Raw genomic sequence first — 24881 nt, 5'->3', positions numbered from 1 at the left:
GAGAACCACGCTCCTCGTACAATAGACACTACCTCTTTGCAGATTTGCAAAGTTCACAAATGGTTCAACATCCGATACGCGAAAACCACGTACACATTTAGATTCATGCAAGTGATGCCATTTTATATGGTTTACGGTAATATACTATGATTTTACTCTAAATATCTTGAAACAAAAAGGTGAAAGAGAAAAGGAAATAAGAACGCACTTATTAAGTGGTTGTAAAAGTGTAAACAAGACTTCAGAAAGTAAGCAGAGAAATATTGATGTAAGATCAACCCCTCAATATTTCATTTTTTCTTACACAAATTCGACTACTTAAGAGGACGGTTTCAACAGCTTAAGAGGACGGTGTCAATGACTTAGGAGGACGGTTTCTGTGGCGTAAGAAAAACAGCACCGTCAGGATCAAGATCGGAGGACGCACGTGGACACTGTTTACCTCACCAAGGAGGCTGGGACAGGCTGGGAGGAGACTACTCACCATTGCTTAGTATATTTTGAGGACACGGGAGGCCTTCATCCTGCTCCACTGCAATAGAGAAGTAGGAAAGGAACACTGTGAGTATGTGTGCAAGCATTTGGATTAGTTTTTCGAGTATTTAAATGTTCATGCTCCGTTTGCCTAACCTTGGCTACCCAGAGCACTTTTGTTCTTTTTGTGACCTGTAGCGCTCCTTACAATTTCTTAGTTCGTTGTCTCCCTCAGTCGTTTTTTTTGATCTTGTGTTGAAATCTGAGATCAACTTTCCCAATTTTGGATTCATAAACTTTCAGTGTATTTGATCATTTATTCTATCTCTTTCCAATCCCCGTACATCTTCGGTTTTGTACAGACTCCTCCAACTTGCTCTTCCGTGCTCCCAGGCCAATTATATTTACCACATATCTCACCTTCTCTGTTCCTTCTATCTCTCACAGTCTACTGTCAGATGTTGTGTTGCCTCCTTTACTCCTTTACCATTCCTGTAACCATGTTCCTGTTCATCCCACTTTCTTCTGTTGATTTTTAAAGTGCTTGTTGTTGGGTCAGAATATATTCCTGCTAAACCAACAAGGAAGAGGTAAAGGTTTCAGACACACCAACTGTTATATGAGGGATCTCAACTGAAATGTATGATATATATGCACTTTCCTTCTGTAGATATGTGCACAGTAAGATGAAATATTGTCATTTCATGGTTCAAGGCTTGGTGAAAAATGGGTGTGAGGTCAAGAAAGAAGGCTCGCAACAAGTCTCGATACCGCATTGCTTCCAAGAGACGCAAGGCAAGTGCACAGAAGAAGATCAATCCAGTTATTAATTGGTAAATATGTTATCTATGTCATATTTATAAGACTAATGTAATATTGAAAGATTTGTTCCAAGAGATTCTAGTTTTTGAATGTTAGCATGAATGTGGTGAAGACATATATACCTAAACTATATATATTTTTCTATCCATCTACCTTTCTGTGATACTTGAACATCTAGAGATTAATGTACTATACATAACAAAACTATATACCTATGTGCCTTTGTATGTAATGAAATTTAAACAGAAATCAAGAAACCAATAATTTTGAGAAAATATTAAAATACTTATACCACTGTACCGTTTTTCCTTGGAACTGAATTATTTCTTTTGTTAAAAGGTTAGAAAATATCTCATTTTAGCACACACACTAGAATAAGGGCATCAGATATATAGTTAAGTTATCACTAAATTACATTGATTTATAGAACCTTTTGAAATGTAAAAGAAAAATCTGTCTTATTTTCCACATGACATTTTTTTCAAATATTGATATTGAACAATCTTCCATCAGCTCAGCAGTCAAATCGGCATGGGACAGCAGCAAGCCCGCCTCCACCAATGTGTCCAACATGGGTCTTGTCTACAACCTGAACAAGATTGGCCTGTCAGACAGTAAGGTGTGGTATAGCATATTTAATTTTGAGTAATTACATGATACTTTGACATCTTATTTAAGGCAGTTATTGATTATTAATTTCAACATTTAAAAAAAAAGATAATTGAATTGCACACAACTGAAGGCATCCTGTGGCTCAGTTTGAATCATAAATACAAATATGAGTAGAGGTTCAATAGTGTTGGTAAATGTTATATGTGAATTTATTAAGTGTGATCTCATAACATGGAAGATCTTTTCTATATGATGAAAAAAAAAAGAAAAATAGTAAGCTTATATGTAATGCTTTTATGTTTTGAGATAGGAATCAGTTCACCTACTCCTATATCATTATTATGCCTTGCTCAGTTTTCACTGTTTTGTGATCATACAATAGTGGAACCAGACTAACTTGATACTTTGGGTGTTGGCTGTACCTCTCTGCACTGTCGCCACCTCAACCCTGGAGGGAGTGAACTGACCTGACGATGGCCAACAGAGTGTGGCCTGGGGGATTCACGTGTCAAGGACACTGGGGTGTCAGCACCACACAGCCTATACGTGTTGCCAAGTGTACCAGAAGATATACCATGTCGTTGTTAAATTAAATCAACAGCCATTAAAAAAAATCATGCAGTAGTATACAACAACTTATAATTTTGGAATAATTTAGGCAAAGGGTGATGATAGTATAAGTGAGAGAGATGGGTGTTCATATATATATGCCTGTTGACTGTGAATGTGACACCAGTGTGGACAGGAACAGCCAACACCCCAAGTACAGAGTTAGTTTGGTTTTACTGTAGTTCTGAAATTAATTTCCTGTCATCAAAACAAGGAAGTTAATTATGAAGTTAGAATTAAATAGAAGAAAGATGATTTATATATATATATATATATATATATATATATATATATATATATATATATATATATATATATATATATATATATATATATATATATATATATATATATATATATATATATATATATATATATATATATATATATATTGAGTGTGTGTGTGTGTGTGTGTGTATTTCAGTCATTACCTCATAACACATTTACTGTAGTATAAAATCAGTATTCACTTGTGCTGAGATCTTTGCAATCTTAGATAATCTTGTGAATAGTTTTCATTCTTTTTTTTCAGAGTACACGACAAACACTTCTCTCTGGAAAATTCAAGAAAAAGAAGCAGGGAATTTCAAAAACTGCTGTAAGTTGAATTTTTATACTTTTCTAACTGATTTTAAAATTGTGTAAAACATTCTTGGACACATTGTGTGAAATAGTGTACAGGTCTCAGCAAACGTTCTTTCATCTCTATTATCTGAATTTGATGACCTTTGAAGATGAACTTCAATTTTAATTTTAATTTTCTGGACAAAGTGATCTTGAAGGCCAAAATCCACAAAGTAGAGTGGGTGGCTGGGGATGATAGTCTCATTTGCTTCAACAAAAAAGTCATAGATGATGTGTGACATGACAAGTCCATTTTCATGTCACATCATTCAGATTGTGCTTGTCCATATCTCAGGCCACTTCTCTTATACTGCTGCCCAAAATACTTCAGGGCCTCATACTAAAACTCTTTATATTGAACATCTGACAGGTTCGTGTTATCCTTCAGACTAAAGAGATCCTCAACATTGGCCTCACATTTCAGTAATTCTAACTTGCTTTTATGGTTTCAGTAATGATCTTTCAAGAATATTGATATAAATAGTAATATCATTTGATAAAGTGTTTTTTAAGTGTCTTAATTTTTTTTTTTTTAATGTGAAATATAGTTACTATCTATGCACCACTCCTAAGAATTCAAAACAATAAGTTGCAGATGTACAATGGTTCTTCTTTAAGTAAGGAACATATCCCCATTATCAGGTAGAAATTTTGAGATTGAAAATTTTTTACCATTTTTTTTTTCTAAACTGGTCCAGGCCTGTAAGAATAATATAAAAAAAATATTAAAAATTTTTCTAAGATTACAGATGATTAAATCATAAAAAATGGAAAAATATTGATATAAAAGTATATATTGATTGATAAAGTGTGTGAAATATAGATATCATCTACATACCACTCCTGAGAATTTGAAAAAATATTTTAGATATACAATAGGTCTTCTTTAAGTAAGGAACATACCTCTATTATCAGATAGAAATTTTTATTGAAATTTTTTTACTTTTTTTAACAACAGTAAAAATGTTTTTGATCAACATTTTTACTGCATAAAAGATATGTGTTCCTTGCTTAAAGAAGACACATTGTGGGTATGTTTTATGTTTATTTTAGTGGTGGGAAGTCAATAATATTGAAATTTAAAAATATTTCACACCTAAACAAAGTTTAGAAGTAAAGAAAACTATAATTTTCTGAATGATATAAACATTCTATATACATATTTTACTTCTACGTTTCATGATTGAAAGTTCTGCAGTTTTGATAGAAATTTTTTAATTGTATACATGTATTTTTTTTCACAGGTCTGGACTTTAACTTTATATATGTGTAATTTTACAAAAACGAGACTGAAAATGAGTGCTGAACACTTATTGCAGTGGCCATCTGGCAATAGTTTGGGCTAAATAGTGATTTTATACCAAAATCTTGAATGCATCCTCATCCACATCTGTGAGGATGTCATTATTTGATATCCACTTCTGCAATTTGGTGGAAACTGATATTCGCATCTGCGGATATATGTATATATATGTATATATGACATCTGCATCCACATCTGCATCCCGCAGGTCTCTGAATCCTGAAATCCAATACATCTCTGATTCAGGTGTGGTAGGGAAGAGTACTTGCTATGAAGGAGCCATGTTCTGGAGTGAACTGTCCAAGCTGTGTGACTGATTCCTGTAAAGTGAGAGCAGGAGTACTTTCTCTTCTCCACTGGGGACCAAAGGGCTATGAGAGTGCTGTGAATGTGAAAATTGTGTGCTGTGGCTTGTCTACCCCCCTTTTTTAGGGAGACAGCCTTGGTATCAATGTATATATGTATGTATGTATGTATTATAATTAATTATTATTATTATTTATTATTATTATTATTCATTATTATTACATTATTTTTTTGTTATTATTATTATTATTATCATTTTTATTATTATTATTATTATTATTATTATTATTATTAATTATTATTAACAGGTACAACAACTAGAGGAGCAAGCATCTAAGGAGGCTCAGCTTGAGAAGCCTGGTGTACGCCTCACCAATGCACAAGTGGTGTATGCTACTACCATGCTAGACAAGTATGGTGATGACTACAAGGTAAGGGAAAGACTGTACATTCTTTTATTAGGCCGGCCACACACGTGCAGTTAAAACTGTCAGTTTGGACTGTTCAGTTATAACTGACAGTTTTAACTGACGTGTGTGGGACCATCAGTCTCAGTTCAACAGAACTGCGCAGTTCGACTGAAGGAAATAGAAAAGTTAAAAGTTTTAACTGTCAACTGTGGCTGTTTGACTGAGAACTGAGCGTGTGTGGGGCTTAACTGCGCAGTCCTCAGTTGACTTTCAGATTGGACGGAAACACCATGTGAGGGAAACACTTTACTTTTGGTAACGTTTCGTACAGAGTACTTCCTCAGAAGTACTCTGTACGAAACGTTACCAAAAGTAAAGTGTTTCCCTCACATGTTGCTTTCTGTCCATTCTGTCTTAACTTATTTGTTTGACTTTCAGATCTCATAGTGTTTCTTTTCTTTCAGTGATCCAAAACAGTAATTATGTCTAGAAAGGAGAATCAAACCATTGCAGACTTTATAGAAATTTATAAAGATGAACCTTGTCTGTGGAAGATTAAATCTGAAGATTATCACGATCGAACTAAGAAAGATGCAGCATATGCCAAATTATGTGTTAAATTGCAAGAAATTGAGCCTGGTGCTACAAAGAAATCAGTGGTTGCAAAAATCAATAGTCTCAGATCCGCCTTCAGAAAAGAGAGAAAAAAAAGTACAAGATTCAAAGAAGTCAGGATCATCTACCGACAGTATTTATAGAACAAATCTTTGGTATTATGGTCTCATGGATTTTCTTCATGATCAAGAAGTTCCAAGAAAATCAACATCGAACTTGGACATTGAAACTAATCGAACTTGGACATTGAAACTAATCAGGTAAGATAAATGTAATTGCGTTAACGGTTCGAGTAGTATTACTATTATATTTATTCTAGTGACTTATTGTGACATTTTTTAAAATTTCCTAGAGTTCTATATCAAGTGAAGAACAATACAATGTATATTGTTCATGAGTATTTCTGAATCTAAATACTTCATATAAACAGAAATTATGTACCATGTGAATTAGGTTGTACTCTACTAAGGATTAAACATGTCAAAACATAAAGTTGTGAATATAGCAGATAGATGCCTAACGGCTTGAACTTTTAATATAATTCCTTGACCAGTTAGCAAGATAAATGAAATAAGTTATGACTGAGTATTCCTTAAAATATGTTTATTTTGCCATGATAATTTACCATCATTCATGAAGTAGTGCATGAACTTATCCCTAATTTCTTTGGCATCATTACTGATATTTCCCCGTCAACGATTTAGAGGGACCATTTTGGAGTCGGAACTATCACAACCTACGGATATGACAGATCCATCAATTCTGTTTTCTTCGTACAGCAAATTAGAAGGAGCATATGTACTTGATTGCTCTTCAATCAAGAAATTATGCAAAGCACAAGCAGCCATTACTACCTTTTCGATATTCTGGGGGTCCAGATTGATTGAACTTTGAAATATTCGGAAGCGTGCTGCAAGTAGACCAAATACATTTTCTACAATATGCCTTGCTCGGCTGATCCGATAATTAAACACTTCCTTTTCCGGTGAATCCAACTGTCCTTGTCTGAATGGTTTCAAAATGTCTACTCTGAGAGGGAAGGCATCATCTGCCACGAAAGCGTAGGGAACATCTGTGAAATTGTCACATACATCATCAGGCGGTGGAATGTGTAGACTGTCATTTTTTAGTTTTTCATAGAAAGTTGTATTCTGCAGTATACCGCCATCTGATATTCGTCCATTTGTACCGAAGTCTACGAGCAGAAACCTATATTCTGCATCGACTATTGCCAAAAGTACCATGCTGTGCTTGCCCTTATAATTATAATAGTATGATCCAGAATCGGAAGGTGGAACAATATCAATGTGCTTGCCGTCCATGGCGCCTATGCAATGCGGGAACTGCCATCTTTCCTCGAATTTGGTAGCTATGGCTTTCCATTTCTCTTCCGAGTTGGGAAACTGAAACAAATAAGAGATTGAGAGTTGGTTAATATAAACTTTATTGATGGTATGAAAGGTATTGTTTCTACTAACTTTGTTTCCCTACCATCTTAACAACAAACATTTACATAAATTTCACCATTTCAACTGTACCAGTATAATTTATTTCAGGATTCTCATGAGCATTCTCATTTGGCGGAAGAGGAAGGTTTGAATGAAGGGAGAGACAATAATGAATCAACAAATGGTACTGTGGAGCAAGTGACAGACATGTCAGAAGTACAAGGAAAGTATGCTACCGGTTCACGCCCTGGTGCCAGTAAGAGGAAGATGCAAAATTATGATCTGATGGCAGAAGTTCTAACTACGATGCGAGACCATTTCAAGAAACCAAACAAAGAAGTACCTGATCGTTATGAATTGTTTGGAAAAACAGTAGCCTGTAGGTTGCGAGGGATGAACAAACATTTGGCATTAATTACTGAAAAGAAAATAAATGACATACTATTTGATGCAGAAATTGGTCAAGTTCATTCACCATCAGGCAGTTATCCATCATCTACTCCAAGTCCATATAATAACGCGTGTACTGCACCATCTCCATCTCCAACATTTGAGCGAAGCGCTTTGACGAATCTTCAACATGGAGCACCTGGTTATTCTATCGCGCATTCGGAGGATTCGGTGGCAACCATCTTCTCTCAATATAATCCTAATATGTGATGTGTCGACTCATGACATAATTGCAAATAGCATATAAAATACTTATAAAATGCAATAAAGTTATGAAAGGAAGCCATATTACTTTTGCAATATCTGTATTCACTTAAAGGAATGTGATGTTCTTATTTCCATGGACCAATGTAGTACCTAAATATTTTACTTGTGTGATTACATTGATGTAATTGAGTTACATAGAAGATTAATAGAATTTTTTTTCCATTTCATTCCATTAATTTTGTTTTTGCACACTTATAAGAATAGGATGTTCTTATTTTCATGGACCAATCTAATGCCTAAATATTTTTACTTGTGTGATTACATTGATGTAATTAAATTACATAGAAACATTAATATAACTGTTTTTAAATTTTGTTCCATTAATTTCATTATTGTACAACGAAAAGTACTTGAACATGAATTGGCAAATCACAGGAAATTTAAGTATTTGTGCAATGTCACTTTGTTTTTCTAAAATGGTGAATAAATTTATAAAATACATACCTGCATATACATTCGCAAAACCTGGAACAATGCGTCGCACGTTTCAGGGATGATTTTTCCAGGAGCTTGAGGAGATATTCTAGTGGAGAACTTAAGGCACTCATGTGATTGTCCTGTCGCTAGAAACCTTAAGGTAGCTGTTAGTCTTTCGTGAGGCGATATTGCACTGCGCATTATTGTATCTTTCTTTTTAATGAAAGGAGATACCAGGGAAAGCAATTTTTGGTACACATTTTCACTCATTCGTAGGTAATTTTGAAAATCTTTTGCTTCATCACTTATTTCTCTCAGTAATTGAACATCAGAAGATTTATTTCGCCTCAGCAACCACTTCTTGCACCACTGTTTGCGCTTCTTAGTGTTTTTTTTCCTATTTTCTTGTGCCATTACTAGTAATACCCCGAGCGCTGCTAGATCGTCCTCCTCGGAATCCATGGTTAAACTGAACGATTCAACAGTGTGTGGCCGGCCTTAGGCCGGCCCTAGACGTAACTGTTTATCTGAACGATATAACTGATCAGATAAATCGTTAAGATAAAACTGACGTGTAGGGGGAAATTTGCGCAGATTTTGATCGTTTCAGATGAACTGATCGAGCGGCATGAACAGTTGAATCATTCAAACTTTTTATCTGAACGATCTAATGATTGTTTTCCTTTCAGATGAAAATCTCACGTGTAGGGGGAAAACTGTACAGATTATCAGTCTATTTGTGACTTAAATAAAGTGTGCACGCCTTTTCCAGCTTTTCACAAATACTTCATTATGAATCGCAAAACATTGGAGGAGTTTATTGAAATTTACCAAACCGAAGAGTGTTTATGGAAAGTTAAGTGCAAAGAGTATCATAACCGTGACAAAAGAAACGCAGCATATGGAAAATTAATTCAAAAGTTAAGAGAAACAACACCTGATGCTGACCGTGATATGGTTGTCAAAAAAATCAATAACTTACGCACCACATATAGAAAAGAGTTGAAGAAAGTGCAGGCTTCCAAGAAATCTGGAGCAGGAGCATATGATGTTTATGTTCCAAAACTGTGGTATTTTGAAAATCTTGCCTTTCTACACGATCAAGAAACACCACGAGAAGGTCTTACTAATATTGAGGAAAATGAAAGTGAGGTGAGTTATACATGTATTCTTTTTTAATGAAGTGCGACACGCCCATAGAATAAATGGTATTAACATTTGAAGTAAATGTGTTCAACACAATATTCTGAGCCATCTTGTGCATTTAATGAGACAAAGTGAGTTAAAGTTGCCTATATATTAACGACGTTATTGAGATATGTAATATGGTATGAATTATTTGAGTTACCCAGTCAATTTGTTATGTTTCCGTCTCGTATGTCACACAAGTAGATAATTATGTATATTTTTTCACTCTAAAATTTTATTTAACCTATCATTTAACAGCAAAACAAATAAAAAATATCAATTATGCTCTACTATCCGGCCCGTTGGCACATGAAACACTGGATCATAATTATATTACATACATAACACCCAGAAAGCAATTTCAGTTACCTAAGAGGTTCTTTTATGTAGCATTGTCACACACATACTTGAGCACGAAGATGTAGCTACAACCTTAATTTCTCTTCACTCAATAAAGTTGTCTTGCCATGGCAGTTTACCTTCACTGATGAAATAATCAGCGAAATTTTCTCTGATAATTTTAGCGGCTTCCATCGGGTTTCCTTGGTTTCTTCGGGCGATATTCATCATATTTGAATCTTCAGCTCTTAAACCTTGCACAGTGGTACCGCAGTTTATATTTTCTACATCAAAGCAATCCGCAGAGGCATAGCTGAGCGAAGATTTCACTAGATAATTGTGCAACACACAACAAGCCATAACTACGGCATCAATGTTGTCTAAACTCAAATTTATTCGTGTATGAAATATTCTAAATCTTGAGGCCATAATTCCGAAAGCACTTTCTATCACCCGACGTGCTCGTGAGAGACGATAGTTAAATATCTTTCTTTCGTTATGTCCAGTCAAGTCTCCCATTCTATAAGGTTTCATCATATCAGGCCGAAGTGCAAAAGCATCATCGCAAACAAAGACATATGGTAAAACTCTATGTGATTTATCTAATTGTCCTTCAGCTGGTATATTCAGAGATTTATTAGTTAATTTTCTGTAAAACAGAGTATTCTGTATCACTCCGCCATCCGAATTCCTGCCATTTGAGCCAAAATCACACATGATGAATTCGCATTTCGCATTAGCGATTGCCATTAGGACTAGACTATGGCGTCCTTTATAATTATAAAACAGGGAACCACTGTCAGCTGGAGGAATAATATCCACGTGCTTGCCGTCCAACGCCCCTAGACAGTGTGGAAACTGCCAATCTTGCTCAAATTGTCCTGCGACACTTTTCCATTCTTCTTCCGTTTGAGGGAACTGAAATGGAGAAGACTAAATGAGATTAATGCACTGGAATGCGTCAAAATGATTGGTTTCATTTTCCTTATAATTAATGAAAGGTTATTTCTTCTTTCAGAATTCATGCCATGATGTTGAGCCTGTGCCTGTGTCCAGCCCCTCATCTGATGTAAATGAACTAGAAGTTGCTACTGAAGGAAATTCTATGCTTGACATCAGCTACCCATTACATGTCAGCCGGTCGTCAACTCCTTTACCAACAAATAGTACAACAACTAATGTGGCACCGTCCAGACCTACCCAAAAGAAATGTAGAACGGCCATGAGTGATGATGTGCTGATGACTATCAATGAACACTTTAAAAAACCAAGGGAGCAAAAAATAGAAGATAAGCATGACGTATTTGGGAAGAATGTTGCACACAAGTTACGTGGATTGGACAATTTACAGAGGATAATGGCTGAAAAAATCATAAATGATGCTCTGTTCGAAGCAGAAATGGGAAATCTTACCCATCATCATAAACTTTTGCCTGTACCAGTAACAAACACGCAGTTTCCAATTCAGCACAACGTATTTCCGCAACCCTCTGCCACACCCAGAACAGTACCTCACACCATGCCTCACACAAGCCTTCACTTGCCCTCACTTTCTTCGACAATGGACCCTTTAGCTCAGGCAATTAGTGTATTGAACGAAATCCCTTAGTTATTATATTAGTGATACATAATTATTGGAAACTGGCATACAAGTATTCTGTTTGATATTTGTTTTGGATAATTGTATTATGTATTTCTGGTACAAAAATACCGTACACGTACATAAAGGATAGAAAAATACTGGTTACGTTCTATTTTTTGTTACCATTGTTGTGATTGTGTTATGTACCAACATATTTCTCATACTTATTAAATACTTACCTTCAAATACTGGTTTTGTAGAACCTTATAAATCGCTCGGCACGTTTCAGGAATAATAACCCGGAGAGCTTGAGCTGATATCAAGGTTGAAAACTTCAGGTCTTCATAGGAGCGTCCTGTGGCTAGAAATCTTAAGGTAGCTGTCAGTCTTTCATGAGGCGTTATTGCACATCTCATGACTGTGTCTTCTTTCTCTATGAAAGGTGTTACTAATGATAAAAGGTTCAAGTACGTTTCCTCGTTCATCCTTAAATAATTTTTCCAGTCCTTAGGCACCGCTCTCAACTCCGCCAACAAGTTTATATGAGTATAAGTTTTTCTTTTCAGTAGCCATTCTCTACTCCACTTGCGACCTCGCTTAGATCCAGATGCACTTTTTGCCCTTTTTACACATAATGCCACAGCTAAACCTGCTAGAGCCAGAGATTCCTCCTCCTCGGATGACATTACGGAAACTGTGGTGTGGAAGCGATGCAAATTGTAACGATATATCGGAATGGTGTAGGGGCAGCGACGTCAGATGGCTTGCAACGATTTTTATCTGATCAGTTATATCGTTCAGATAAACAGTTACGTCTAGGGCCGGCCTTAGGCCGGCCACACATGTGCAGTTAAAACTGTCAGTTTGGACTGTTCAGTTATAACTGACAGTTTTAACTGTCAACTGACAAGTCCACAGACGTACAGTTGAATCGTTCAGTTTAACCATGGATTCCGAGGAGGACGATCTAGCAGCGCTCGGGGTATTACTAGTAATGGCACAAGAAAATAGGAAAAAAAACACTAAGAAGCGCAAACAGTGGTGCAAGAAGTGGTTGCTGAAGTGAAATAAATCTTTATAAATTTCTATAAAGTCTGCAATGGTTTGATTCTCCTTTCTAGACATAATTACTGTTTTGGATCACTGAAAGAAAAGAAACACTATGAGATCTGAAAGTCAAACAAATAAGTTAAGACAGAATGGACAGAAAGCAACATGTGAGGGAAACACTTTACTTTTGGTAACGTTTCGTACAGAGTACTTCCTCAGAAGTACTCTGTACGAAACGTTACCAAAAGTAAAGTGTTTCCCTCACATGGTGTTTCCGTCCAATCTGAAAGTCAACTGAGGACTGCGCAGTTAAGCCCCACACACGCTCAGTTCTCAGTCAAACAGCCACAGTTGACAGTTAAAACTTTTAACTTTTCTATTTCCTTCAGTCGAACTGCGCAGTTCTGTTGAACTGAGACTGATGGTCCCACACACGTCAGTTAAAACTGTCAGTTATAACTGAACAGTCCAAACTGACAGTTTTAACTGCACGTGTGTGGCCGGCCTTAGGGATCAGTTCATTTACCAGGGATATTTAAGTGCAATGCCAATATTGTATCATATTTGATGAAATGTGTAAGGTCACATAATGATCAAGTAAGTTGATTCTTATTAGCAGTTTAGTGTAATTGTAAGTCATTCATATCTAGCTTATTTCATAAATAAAGCCACACTGTTGTTGAAAAAAAATACATACCTATTCAGTATTGCATCACATGTTATTCATGGATCTCTAAAACATTGGTGAAAACATGGGAAACATGACTTTTCTGTAACATGCAAATAAAGTTGCTCATTAATCACACATAACATCATAATCAGAATAAATTGAGTATCTATTAATTAAGGACCTTTGATACATGAGAATAGGAACGAGTCTGTTTTGTTGTAGTGGTAAGCCAGTTCAGCTTTTGGGTCCTGATGTGGAGAGACCCAGTGTGCTTGCACATCTGAGCCATGGTGAGATCTGTCCTTCTCACGTAAGCCAGTTCAGTTTTTGGGTCCTGTTGTGGAGAGACCCAGTGTGCTTGCACATCTGAGCCATGGTGAGGTCTGTCCTTCTCACATGTACAAGACAACCTAAGAGTGTCTTTGGATCTTTGGTAATGTGTGTGTTTGTGGCCAGTTTGTCTTGGCTACCTGTCCTTTGTAGGGATGTCAGCCTGATATACATGTAGATTAACTAATGTAAAAGATTTCATAGAAAATACAAAACAAATTTCAGTAAGATCTTTGCTTCCTCTTCATAATGAAAATATGAAATAATACCTAAGATAGAGTAATTTAAATCAGATTTGCAGAGTAATTTAAATCAGATTTGCCATGACCTGATACAAGTGTGGCAACCTAAGATAGCTATATAAATGTGTCATTAGCATATATAACAGTGAAACAACATTTGAGCTTACACTTTTCCATGACAATGTATTGTATATTATGAATAATATAATTTATACTCTTTCAGAACAACATACACTAAACAAATTTTAAGCATACGTACTGTTTACTGTTAATTTGCTATTCCAAATTCTACTATATTATGAAATACAGCATACATAAATTATTTATTTACTTCATTGAACTGATTTATTTGCCTTATTTATAACCTTAATATGCATTAATTCTAAAGTGGAATCTGATCAAAGTACAAAAATATATCCCTCTCAGAAATTTAGTTATGAAAGCTACAAAAAATTAGGAAGAGTTGTAATATATCAAAAAGACAATACACTCTCTCTCTCTCATTATGAGGAAGTGTCATGTTGTTGTTGTTGTTTTTTTCTTTTCTGATTATTTATTACCTTTCTTTTTGTGATTATTTATTACTTGGCAGGTACCTTTCATTTATACAACTTGTATGTAGGTATATGATAATTAATATTTTTTTTTATTCTTAATTTTTTTTTATTTTAATTTATTTATATATTTTTTTTTCAGGCAATGGCAAGAGATCCTAGCAATTATTTTCAGGACACCTGGAAACAAATTCAAAAAAAGATAAAACTGTTTACTAACAACCCAAAGTACTTTACTCCTTACCTAAAGAGAAGAGGGTTGCTGGATCAACAACAGGGAACTGAAGATTCATGAAACTTTATTCTACCATTGGACATAAAACTGATAATTTGTTATCAGCATAGTACAACATTGTTCTCATCTGTTTCAAACCTTTCTTTCTTCCATGTGTTATTATGCCAGATTACAAGATTCTCTCTGTTTTATCTTTTGTAATTTTTTGTGCTTGATATCATAGTCACCTAAGACAAATAAACATGATTAATACTGTTGTGCAACTTTGAAATATTGAAACCTGTCATATGATTAAAACTTTGTTGACAAATAAAAAATTGGTGTCACAGGTACTTATCTTTGAAAAGCTGCACACAAGAACAATTTAAATTTGAAGGAGCACAAATCAGATCATTTGACTGATGGATGCTAACATGCTAGCATAACAGGTAGCATGACTGGGGAATTGTTACTGCAATCATGTGAGAAATTAACTGCATTTAGCTATGTAATAAACTTACTGGGATAGTAACACTTCAACTCAAGTGATCCATCCATTGTTGCATAGGTACCAAGTATTGATATTATATATTCCATGTTTATATAATTGTAACTGCAGAAAATTCTTTCCAATTCAGTTGGAGTATATAATATAAATTAGTCAGGATAGTTGATGAAAGCCTCATAGGGAGAAGTTTGGAAGTTAAGTGATCCAGTGGTCAAACACTGATTTTCATGCAGGAATAGTATTCAATCCTTAATTGTTTAATTGGAAATCAAAGCTTTGTGCCAGACTATCAAAAGCTTTTTTGATTGCCTTTAAAATTTAGAGGACAACCAAGACTCAGTAAGGAACTGGTGATAAGATAGGAAGGTTGTGAAGTTATAGAGATGTTTAAGAATCCTATTCGGGATAGATGCCTTTAAAATTTAGAGGACAACCAAGTCTCAGTAAGGAACTGGTGATAAGATAGGAAGGTTGTGAAGTTAGATGTTTAAGAATCCTATTCAGGATTAAAAACAATAAGACGATTGTGTGCTTTAGATCTTGCTGGGAGTAATATCATTTCAGCATGTGTCTTCTGCCTCTTCATTTCTTTGGCCATTGCACAAGCTAGAACTGACTGACATGGAATATAAAATAAAAAAGTATTCCAAGAACTTATTTTTTCCCCTTAATGTACTTGTTTCTAGTCTCCTTTAAAAGATGGTATCTTTCCAGGTGAGTTGAATCTGCAAGGAATAGGGTAGACAGATGGTGAAAGAAAGGATGGGTAGGAAAGATTAAGAAGTGAGAGCAAAGTTGCAAAGTAAAATTTTACATCTCCCATTATTTTCCATCTTCACTTCCATGTCCCATTCCTTATAAAAATTCCATATCAAAATCCACAAGTCATCAGAAGTCACTGAGTAATCTGTTGAAAATTTCATGCATTTTATAGTCCAGTGAAATAAAGATGGAGTCATGTGCCTAGAAGCAAGACTACCACATCATGTTTGATGACATGAGCTCAAACCCTAGAGGCAAACCTGTACAAATATCAGCAAACCCTTGAGACAAAAAATGTGCCAAGTAATCTCCAACTGAGATTACAAAATTACTTCTGATGTCTGTTTGCATTTTCTTATATCCAGTTATGTGTAGAAGATGTAACAAAGAATGGACATGAAAATAAAGGCAGGAAGTGGAGATAGACAGAATATTATGTAAATCTTTACATAAATTTGATATAATTCATTAAAGTGTTACACTCTCCCCTCAAACTTCCCTATCAATCCTTTCATCATCTATACCTTGCCTCCCTTTTTACTACTACTCCCAATTCTCTTGTCATCAAATCCACAATGATCTGCCACCTCATACAAACCCTTCTCATCACCTTGGCATTTATTTACACATCTGCATACCACATGCTTATTTCTGTGTACCTATTAATTAACCTTATGCTGGAAAAAAACTATTATCTATCTAGACAATGCTTCTACAAAATCAGACAATTTTTTTTCACTCCCATTTATGTCCCCCACTTTTTTTTTTTTTTTTCCACCAGACATGTTTCATCAGTGTTTCCATCCTATCCATTCATCTCTCCAATAACACCCACTTCACCTTATAATATAACTCATACTCATTTTCCTGATTCCAGACCCTGGAATACAATTGGATACACAAAATCATGCATACCTAGCTCACAATCTCTACCTTCTTTGCCCACACTATCCTTCCATTCAGGTGTCCTCTATCTTGCCACATCCTGAGGGAATTTAAGAGTGTCCTTTCCTTTTCTTCTCTCATCTATATCACACACTACTCATCTTCCAATCCCTTTTGCAATGTACTGAAATTCATATACCTTCATACAGTCATCCACCCCACAATCTTTCATGTACTATTTAGTTTCTTGTGTATCACTAAGTCTAATCCTCAATGAAATCTCTTATCTTTCATCTTTTCTGTACCATACTCATTCTATTAATAATAAAGCCTCACAATCTTTCATGTGCCATTCTGTGTTACTTTAATATCTGATGTTAAAATTCTTCACTACCTTTCTTTGCCACACTAATTTTACTAAGATTAATAGAGGTGTGAACTTTCATAGTCCAGGGTGAGGTAGAGACTGTGTGTGTCTGTGTGGCCGTCCTACTCTTATCACTTGGGAGCCATTAGTAGCTGGTAAAGGTAATGTAATGCTCTTCCCAAAGGGACCCTGGCCATTGGACTGTAAAACAAAACTAGTTACAACTTTCTTCATCAGAGAAATAAAACCATAAAGTATTTTAACTATATGAAAAGTAAATGGATTTTTATAACTATCCAAATTGGACTGATCTTGATGAATTCAAATTGTGATTTTTCAATGATTATAAGAGAGAGAGAGAGAGAGAGAGAGAGAGAGACCTTGCACAGTATTTAAGCAGTTCTCTCTGATGACAATGAATACTCTTCCTTGTGCCTGGGCATTTCAAGACTGTCCTCCACTGCTGCTTCAAGGTGGTGGACTTCTCTGTTCACTATCTGTGTTGTGGCTGCATGCTCCTCACAGGAAAATCTGTGTGCATTTGTTTGGTATTATAAATAGGAAAATAAAGGACAAGAACAGTGCATGGTGAGAAACAGTCAGTTGTGTACAGATGACAAACTGTTGCAGAATGTTGGAAGAAGTTGTAAATTCTACTTTTTAAGAACATTAGTTGATATGAGCATATATTTCTGAACATGGAAAAACAAACAGGAGGCAAAGTTCTACTATTTAGGCAGGGGAAGCTTGGTGGTAATGATGGGCTATAGGATGGAGAAACAAGAGAAAGTTTAGAAAGCTGAGGGGGAGCTTTGAAAAAAAATTCTGCATTTGTAAAAACCAGAGATTTTCATAAGGATGCAAATAATAGAAAAAAAAAAATCTTAACTCCTGGGAATCCTATAACCAGGTAACAATAAGGGGAGACTTTTTTTTTTTTACCAATCTCTACTTCATCCAGTTTTGCCCTGAAAATCATTCCTAAGATATAAAATTTAATATTTGTCTTATTTCTTTATATTTTACCGAAAATTTGTGATACAAGTCAGCCCTCAAATATCACTATATATGAAACTGATAGCATGGCTGTGAGGAGGAGGAAAAAACTGACAAGCAATGAACAGTTATGGTAATATAGATTTGAGTTGACTATACTTGTAGGGCGCGCGCGCGCACGCACACACACACACACACACACACACACACACACACAATGAAACTGATAGCATGGCTGTGAGGAGGAGGAAAAAACTGACAGGCAATGAACAGTTATGGTAATATAGATTTCACTTCACGACTATTTAACTGACGTCACCGGTAGTCAACGAGATGCCCGCTTCACCAGCTCCACGCCAGTTCGCTGCTAGTCTCCACACAGTCCACACCTCAACGCTGTCTGCTGTTCCGCTCGTCGACCACCTGGCTTCTGTTCACCGGCTTTCTCTTAGGAGTCAGCCTGGTAAGCCTTCACCCGCTACAGCAGGGTGTTAGCTGTATGGTGATTCCACATATATGATCTAAGGACGTATATGTTGGCTCTTGTGTTTCCTTCCCGTTTTCCGTTCTTTCTAGACGTGAGATGTCGGAACGGGAAAAGGGCTCAGGAACGCCTCGGCGTCCCCCCTCACCTGCTTCGGGAGGGAAGCGACGTGAGAAGGACCTTCTAGAAGGCGATGGCAAGCGGAGGAAGGCCTCCCGGGATAGTTCCAGTACTCAACCACCTCCCGCCTGTCCGCAGTCAGCTGCGGGCCCGAGCCACATCGGCGATACAGCGGTGCCTCCTTCGAGTGAAGTAACTTTGGACAAGCTTTCTACCCTTTTGGGTGCTCTAATTGAAAGATTAGACCAGCCGGCAGTCCCTCCAGTGTCGGTGGAGACAAACTTCACCTTCCCCCATTCTGATGATGAGGCAGCTGAAGCGCCTCGGTGTCTGCCCGAAGCTGATCCCCTTGACGACCTCGATCTGCTTACTGCCCCCGCTACACAGTCAACCGGTGATTCGGTGGTTGATGCGGATTTCCAGAAAGCTCTCGATGAGTTTGCTGGCCACTTCCGGGGTGAGGAAGAGACAGGTGACCCCTTATCTGACCGCCTGGCTGGCATTCTTAATGCCAGTCTGAGACGTCGGCCCTCTTCTGACGGTGTGAAGCTTACATGTGATAAGATCAAACTCCCGAGTAATGTACCCAATTTAAAGGTCCCAGCGACTAATTCTGCCATCACAAAGGCAATGAGCGTCGGTGGAAAGCTAGTTGACACTCGGCTGTCACTTACTAATAAACTGTTGACCAAGGCGTTGGTCCCCATTGCCTGTTGCATCAGTGATATTGGTGATAAGAAAGACAAGCCTGTAAACTACTACCTTGATGGTCTTAATAACAGCCTGAGGCTACTGACTTCCGCTGTTAACTACATCAATCAGCTTCGGAAAGAGGTTGCTCGAACTCATGTGAATGATTCTGCCTTGGCAGAGCTCTGCAATTGGGAGTGTGAGGTCGGCAAGGATGATTTATTCCCGTTCGATGTGATTAAGAAGTGTGAGGAAATTCACAAATCCAGGAAACTTGGGCGGCCCACCTTCCGCCCTTACAAAGCTCCTGGAAAACGATTTGCTTCACCTCGCCAGTTACCCTCACGCCCTCACTCTCAGCAGCCGAGACCACGTCACCAAACAAGGTCTTTTTTAGGCCAGAGGCCTCCCCAGGGGAAGGGGATGCCGAGACACAGAGCTCACCAGTGAAAGTACCTTTGGTAAGTCCCTTGTTAATGGACTTGATTAATACTCCGGATAATTTTCATGGGGGAAAAATCTTTGATGCCAGGTTACAGTGGAACCTTCTTTCCTCGGATAAATGGATCTATGATGTGGTACATGGAAAATTTTTAGCTTTTGTGCGTGTCCCCATACAGGGGAGCCCTCCGGCTCCTCTTAGCTTGTCACTTTCAGATGAAAAAGCGCTGGACTCTGCCATGCTAAAGTTCTTGGAGCAGAGGATAGTTGAATTATGTGCACCAGGGGGACATGGTTTTCTTTCTAACATTTTTCCTACCATTAAGAGAGACGGCACAGCTAGAGTCATTCTGAATTTGAAAGAACTTAACGAATATGTGGACCATATACATTTTAAGATGGATACTCTCAAAGATGTGCTACCTTTAATCCACCAGAACTGTCATTTCATGTCTATTGACTTCAAAGACGCTTATTTTTCAGTCTATGTGAGGCCAGAGGACAGGAATTGGTTTAAATTTACTTGGCGTAACTCTACGTTCCGCTTTACTTGCCTTCCACAGGGTTTGACTTCAGCACCCCGTATTTTCACTAAATTGTTAAAACCTGTCCTCTCGCATCTTCATAAGTTGGGAATTTTCGTGTCATGCTATTTGGATGATTGCATCTTTATTGCTGACTCTGCTGACGTTTTAGGATCTAATGTGCTTTACGCTCTACACCTTTTTGACTCCTTAGGGCTCACAGTAAATCCTCACAAATCGGTCCTAGAGCCTACCCAAGAGATTGAGTTTCTTGGTGTGGTATTAAACTCTGTAGACATGACTGCCACTCTGACACCCAGGAGGAGGAAGCACATTAAGGCACAGGGTTCACTTCTACTGAACAAAGATGTTATATCCTTACTTGAACTCTCCTCCTTTATTGGTATGGCTGTAGCCTCTGACCCTGCCGTGGAGTTGGCACCACTCAGGTATAAGTACTTGGAAATAATTCGTAACAAGGAACTCGCACGGCATCATGGGAATTATAACTCACCTGTTATCTTGGACAATCATGCTCAGGGGTTAATCAAATGGTGGATTAATAATATAGATTCACAAACAAAGTCGTTACGATCCAGTCCCCACCAACTAGAATTGTTTTGTGACGCCTCCCTGACTGGCTGGGGCGCAGTGGTGGGGAATGCCAGGACTGCTGGTCACTGGGCTCATGATGAACTGGATCACATCAACTGTTTAGAATTAAAAGCTATTCTCATGGGTCTACAGTCTCTTTGCAAGGATAATTGGGGTACTCATATTCGCCTCCGTTCTGACAGTGTCACTGCACTTACCTGTTTAGATCGTTGTGGCAGTACTAAACTTTACCTTCATGTGATAGTGGAACAAATTTTTGAATGGGCTCTGTCAAGGGGTATTACTTTGTCAACACAGCATATACAGGGCCTACATAATACAGAGGCAGACAAACTATCCCGATTGAAAAACATGGATGCGGAATGGATGTTACTGCCTCATATTTTCCAAAGCATTTCTCAACTCTATTACACACCTGATGTTGACCTGTTTGCCACTCGCATAAATACACAATTACCTGCTTATGTTTCCTGGAAGCCAGATCCCTGTGCCATTCATGTTAATGCCTTCACGATGACTTGGTCAAATAAGAACTTCTATGCTTTCCCACCTTTCAGTATTATATCAAGGGTCCTCCAAAAGCTCCAGGAAGACGAAGCTACAGTGATGGTGATTCTTCCTCTATGGCCGACTCAAGTATGGTTCCCGACAGCCCTCCGCTTGCTAACGGCACCTCCTGTGCTTCTCCCCCGTCTTCCTCTCGTGCTGCCACAAAATCCAACTCTCACACATCCTCGGTCTCAAGTGTTGATCTTGACAGCGATGGTATTATCAGGGAATCGTACCAAAGTCGCGGCCTTTCGCCGGAAGTTGCCGGATTTCTGCTGCACTCCTGGAGGGAGAGCACGAGAGTACAGTATGGGTCGCATATTAAGAAATGGTTGTCATTTTGCTTCGGCAGGAAAATTGATCTCTTTCAGCCATCTTCAGCTGACCTTTTAGATTTCCTCCTTTCCGAATTTAGGAGGGGTGCAGGTAGGACTTACAGCTCCATCAACACGTTACGGTCGGCCATCTCGGCAGTGGCAAGTATCAATGGCCAGCCGGCAGGACAACATCCCTTAGCTACAAGGTTTATGAAAGCAGTCTTTCAGGTGAGACCGTCCTTACCCCGCTACGGTACGACCTGGGATCCTCACTTGATCTTGGATCACATCATAGGTCTTGGGCCCGATAAAGATTTGTCCTTGATTCAGTTATCAAGGAAGCTAACAATCCTTATGTTGCTCCTCTCTGGTCAACGCGGTCAGACTTTACATATGTTAGACATTAGGAACATGACTGTTTCGGACAGTCGGGTCTCTTTTAGGATTGGTGATCCGCTAAAAACTTCTAGGCCAGGTACACACTTGTCAGAATTGGTTTTCGTAGCCTATCCCCCAGACAGGAGGTTATGTGTTGTCACCTCAACGATGAGCTATCTAGAACGCACAAACAACATGCGGGGTTCGCTCACGGGTTTCTTTCTCACAACAAGACCTCCAGTCAAACTGGCTTCACGGGACACATTACGTCGCTGGACGAAAGATGTCATGCGAGCTGCTGGCATTAATCTTGGCATTTTTTCACCTCATTCTACCAGGTCGGCGTCAGCCAGTAAGGCGGCCCTGCGGCTCCCTTTGTCGACAATTATCTCTACTATTGGCTGGACCAGAGAATCTACATTCACGAAGTACTACAGGAAGCCCATAATTGATGCTGGTGAATTTTCCAGAACTGTACTCTCATAACTTGTAGTTCTTCACGCGCATTATTGTTGTAAGCCGTGCTGTTGTTGTACTTGTTTGGGTTTGTTACTGAATATTGGGTAATAAAAGGCTGTTCATGCTTCCACATTATTGTTCTTTAGCCTTTGAGTGGCTTGATAGGTTTGAGGAACCACTCTAAAGTTCTCGTTGACTACCGGTGACGTCAGTTAAATAGTCGTGAAGTGAAATTGGGAGATTAAACGAATACTTACCAAGTATGATGTTTGATCGTAATTTCACGAACATTTAACTGCGTCACTGAGGTAGTAAACGCCCTCCCTCCCTTCCCTAGTCTCTTGTAGCTCAGTTGTAGCCACAACTTGAATATTCTGGCTGCTTCCTCAAACCTATTCTCTGAAGGACTGACGTGGAGCTGGTGAAGCGGGCATCTCGTTTACTACCTCAGTGACGCAGTTAAATGTTCGTGAAATTACGATCAAACATCATACTTGGTAAGTATTCGTTTAATCTCCCAATTTGAGTTGACTATACTTGTAGGGCACACACACACACACACAGACACACACACACACACACACACACATAAAGAAAAATGAGTGCTTCAGTGCAAACATACGAACGCAATTACCTCCTGCGTCGTAGACGAGGATCTGGGTACCCGCCACCCAACGTGATACAGTGCCTTAAGTCCTTAAAACTATTTCGAAACCGTGGATCGAGAGGAGGCAAAAGTGTGGTGCGTCCCATCAAGGTAGTGACCTCCAGTGCCAGAGACGACCGCAGGGTGGAGAAGAGGGAATACAAACACTTTGAGGTGCCGAGAACGTGGTATAGTCTTCCCTCACTCCTCTTATTTAATGCAACGTCTCTGGCCAACAAGATGGACGAAGTGATTGTGACGGTGAGATCTACTTGTGCGGACATTGTGGCGGTTACTGAGGCGTGGCAGATTGTTCCTGAGGTGTGCACGATGCAGGACTACCAGCTCTTCCATCACCTCAGGTCAGGGCGCAGGGGGGGGGGGAGTGGCCGTCTTCTGCCGCTCTGCCCTCAGCCCCTCACACCTCCCTGTCGATATTCCTGCCGGTGTGGAGGCCCTGTGGGTGAGAGTCACGCCCCCCTCCCATCCCAACAACACGGCCTCCATCATAGTCTGCGTCGTGTACCACCCCCCACGAGCCGCCACTGCACAGTTGCTCACCGCTCACATCATCAACACTGCTGATGCCCTGAGGGTGAGGTATCCTGCTGCCAAGCTGGTCATCTGTGGGGACTTTAACAGATTAGATATCAACGATATCCTACACCAGCTACACCTCACCCAGGTCGTGGACTTCCCCACCCACCAGCAAGCCATCCTCGACCTTATCCTCACAGACCTGGGCCAGCAGTACTCGCCACCCAAGCCGCTGCCTCCCATGGGACGGAGCACCCACCTCTCCATACTGTGGTCACCCACACCCACCACCTCGACCCCCCGGTCAGCTGTCACCAGGACCCACCGCCCCATGCCTGACTCAGCCATGAGGGAGTTTGGGCAGTGGGTGACACAACACCCGTGGACCGAGGTGCTGGATGAGGAGGACGTCCACTTAAAATGGCAAAACTACGTCGCCACTACTACAGCAGCCTTCCACCACTACTTCCCAGCCAAGAGCGTCACAACGCACCCGTCTGATGCTCCCTGGATGACGCCCCGCATTAAAAGACTCATGCGTCAGCGGACCTGGGCGTTCCACTCCTGCCCGGTCCTTTACAGGAAACTAAGAAACAGAGTAATCAGGGAGATTAAGAATGCAAAGGCAAGCTATTACCCAGACAAGATACACCACCTCAAGCTGACCAACAACAGACAGTGGTACGCTAAGATCAAAGCTTTGTGTGGCTTACAAAAGCACACTTCATCCCTTCCTTGCACCTCACACCTTCCTGCTAATCTCGCGGCTCAGGAGATGAACGATCACTTTGCTGCTATCTGTCAAACCTTTCCTCCCCTCCACACCACTCCGCTTCCTGCCTATCTGCCCGCTCCCTCCCCTCCACACACTGTCCAGGCGATGGATGTTTTTAAGAGAATACTTAAATTTAAACCAAGATCCACCACACCCACTGACCTTCCTATAAAAATTTACAAGGAATTTGCTGTAGAGCTAGCAACACCGCTATGCTCCATAATAAACGCCTCACTCTCCCAACACTCTTGCCCCGCGGACTGGAAGACATCTTATGTCACTCCCATCCCCAAAACTTCCAG

General features: G+C 38.9%; 5 protein-coding genes across 16 annotated transcripts in view; 3 read left to right on the top strand and 2 right to left on the bottom strand.

Annotated features, from left to right (window-relative positions):
• The first annotated feature begins 394 nt into the window (after positions 1–394).
• Positions 395–15684, top strand: LOC135107475 (nucleolar protein 16-like). 6 transcript variants are annotated; one of them, XM_064017362.1, is made up of 6 exons: positions 395–561; positions 1189–1307; positions 1810–1915; positions 3050–3115; positions 5059–5181; positions 7332–9342. In XM_064017362.1, exons 2-6 carry the CDS (start codon positions 1201–1203, stop codon positions 7881–7883), a joined length of 954 nt encoding a protein of 317 aa, XP_063873432.1. In that variant the 5' UTR covers positions 395–561; positions 1189–1200; the 3' UTR covers positions 7884–9342. The 6 variants fall into 6 exon arrangements, with proteins under 6 accessions (XP_063873432.1, XP_063873431.1, XP_063873435.1 ...); XM_064017361.1 differs by lacking the exon at positions 7332–9342 and adding an exon at positions 10903–11712 and having other exon boundaries at positions 397–561; XM_064017365.1 differs by lacking the exon at positions 7332–9342 and adding an exon at positions 14455–15684 and having other exon boundaries at positions 400–561.
• LOC135107472 (putative nuclease HARBI1) lies at positions 9511–12281 on the bottom strand. Its single transcript, XM_064017359.1, has 2 exons — positions 11706–12281; positions 9511–10802 (listed from the first exon to the last, which is right to left on the bottom strand). The coding sequence occupies exons 1-2, from the start codon at positions 12150–12152 to the stop codon at positions 9990–9992; spliced, it is 1260 nt and encodes a 419-aa protein (XP_063873429.1). The 5' UTR covers positions 12153–12281; the 3' UTR covers positions 9511–9989.
• A 1169-nt stretch (positions 15685–16853) lies between the features above and the next one.
• The window catches only part of LOC135107473 (haloalkane dehalogenase-like), a 53915-nt gene continuing 45887 nt past the window's right edge, over positions 16854–24881 (bottom strand). For 5 of the 6 annotated variants that reach the window (XR_010271787.1, XR_010271785.1, XR_010271784.1 and 2 more), the window contains one exon: positions 16854–17579. The gene's annotated coding sequence lies outside the window, so the exon portion shown is untranslated. The remainder of the gene's footprint in view (positions 17580–24881) is intronic. The other variant, XR_010271788.1, reaches the window with a different exon arrangement.
• LOC135107470 (uncharacterized) lies at positions 18628–22749 on the top strand. Of its 2 annotated transcripts, none has more exons than XM_064017357.1 (2): positions 18628–19799; positions 22501–22749. In XM_064017357.1, the coding sequence occupies exon 1, from the start codon at positions 18628–18630 to the stop codon at positions 19786–19788; it is 1161 nt and encodes a 386-aa protein (XP_063873427.1). In that variant the 3' UTR covers positions 19789–19799; positions 22501–22749. The 2 variants fall into 2 exon arrangements, with proteins under 2 accessions (XP_063873427.1, XP_063873426.1); XM_064017356.1 differs by having other exon boundaries at positions 21476–22749.
• Positions 21542–23120, top strand: LOC135107471 (uncharacterized). The gene is made up of 2 exons (XM_064017358.1): positions 21542–22619; positions 23027–23120. Exons 1-2 carry the CDS (start codon positions 21542–21544, stop codon positions 23044–23046), a joined length of 1098 nt encoding a protein of 365 aa, XP_063873428.1. The 3' UTR covers positions 23047–23120.

Source organism: Scylla paramamosain, chromosome 15, assembly GCF_035594125.1.
Source record: "Scylla paramamosain isolate STU-SP2022 chromosome 15, ASM3559412v1, whole genome shotgun sequence".
NCBI classification, from domain to species: domain Eukaryota; kingdom Metazoa; phylum Arthropoda; class Malacostraca; order Decapoda; family Portunidae; genus Scylla; species Scylla paramamosain.
Note: the sequence above shows the minus strand (reverse complement) of the source record. Positions and strands in the feature narration are given on the sequence as shown.

What these genes read in the sequence shown, in the direction of transcription:
- LOC135107475 (XM_064017361.1), top strand. Translation starts at nt 1,201, where the DNA reads ATGGGTGTGAGGTCAAGAAAGAAGGCTCGCAACAAGTCTCGATACCGC. An exon ending in ATCAATCCAGTTATTAATTG is followed by an intron (nt 1,308 to 1,809) that starts GTAAATATGTTA and finishes ATCTTCCATCAG; the next exon opens with CTCAGCAGTCAAATCGGCAT. An exon ending in AGGGAATTTCAAAAACTGCT is followed by an intron (nt 3,116 to 5,058) that starts GTAAGTTGAATT and finishes TATTATTAACAG; the next exon opens with GTACAACAACTAGAGGAGCA.
- LOC135107472 (XM_064017359.1), bottom strand. Translation starts at nt 12,152, where the DNA reads ATGTCATCCGAGGAGGAGGAATCTCTGGCTCTAGCAGGTTTAGCTGTG. An exon ending in TACAAAACCAGTATTTGAAG is followed by an intron (nt 10,803 to 11,705) that starts GTAAGTATTTAA and finishes TCTCCATTTCAG; the next exon opens with TTCCCTCAAACGGAAGAAGA.
- LOC135107470 (XM_064017357.1), top strand. Translation starts at nt 18,628, where the DNA reads ATGTCGGAACGGGAAAAGGGCTCAGGAACGCCTCGGCGTCCCCCCTCA.
- LOC135107471 (XM_064017358.1), top strand. Translation starts at nt 21,542, where the DNA reads ATGGCCGACTCAAGTATGGTTCCCGACAGCCCTCCGCTTGCTAACGGC. An exon ending in GAAGCCCATAATTGATGCTG is followed by an intron (nt 22,620 to 23,026) that starts GTGAATTTTCCA and finishes TATTCTCTGAAG; the next exon opens with GACTGACGTGGAGCTGGTGA.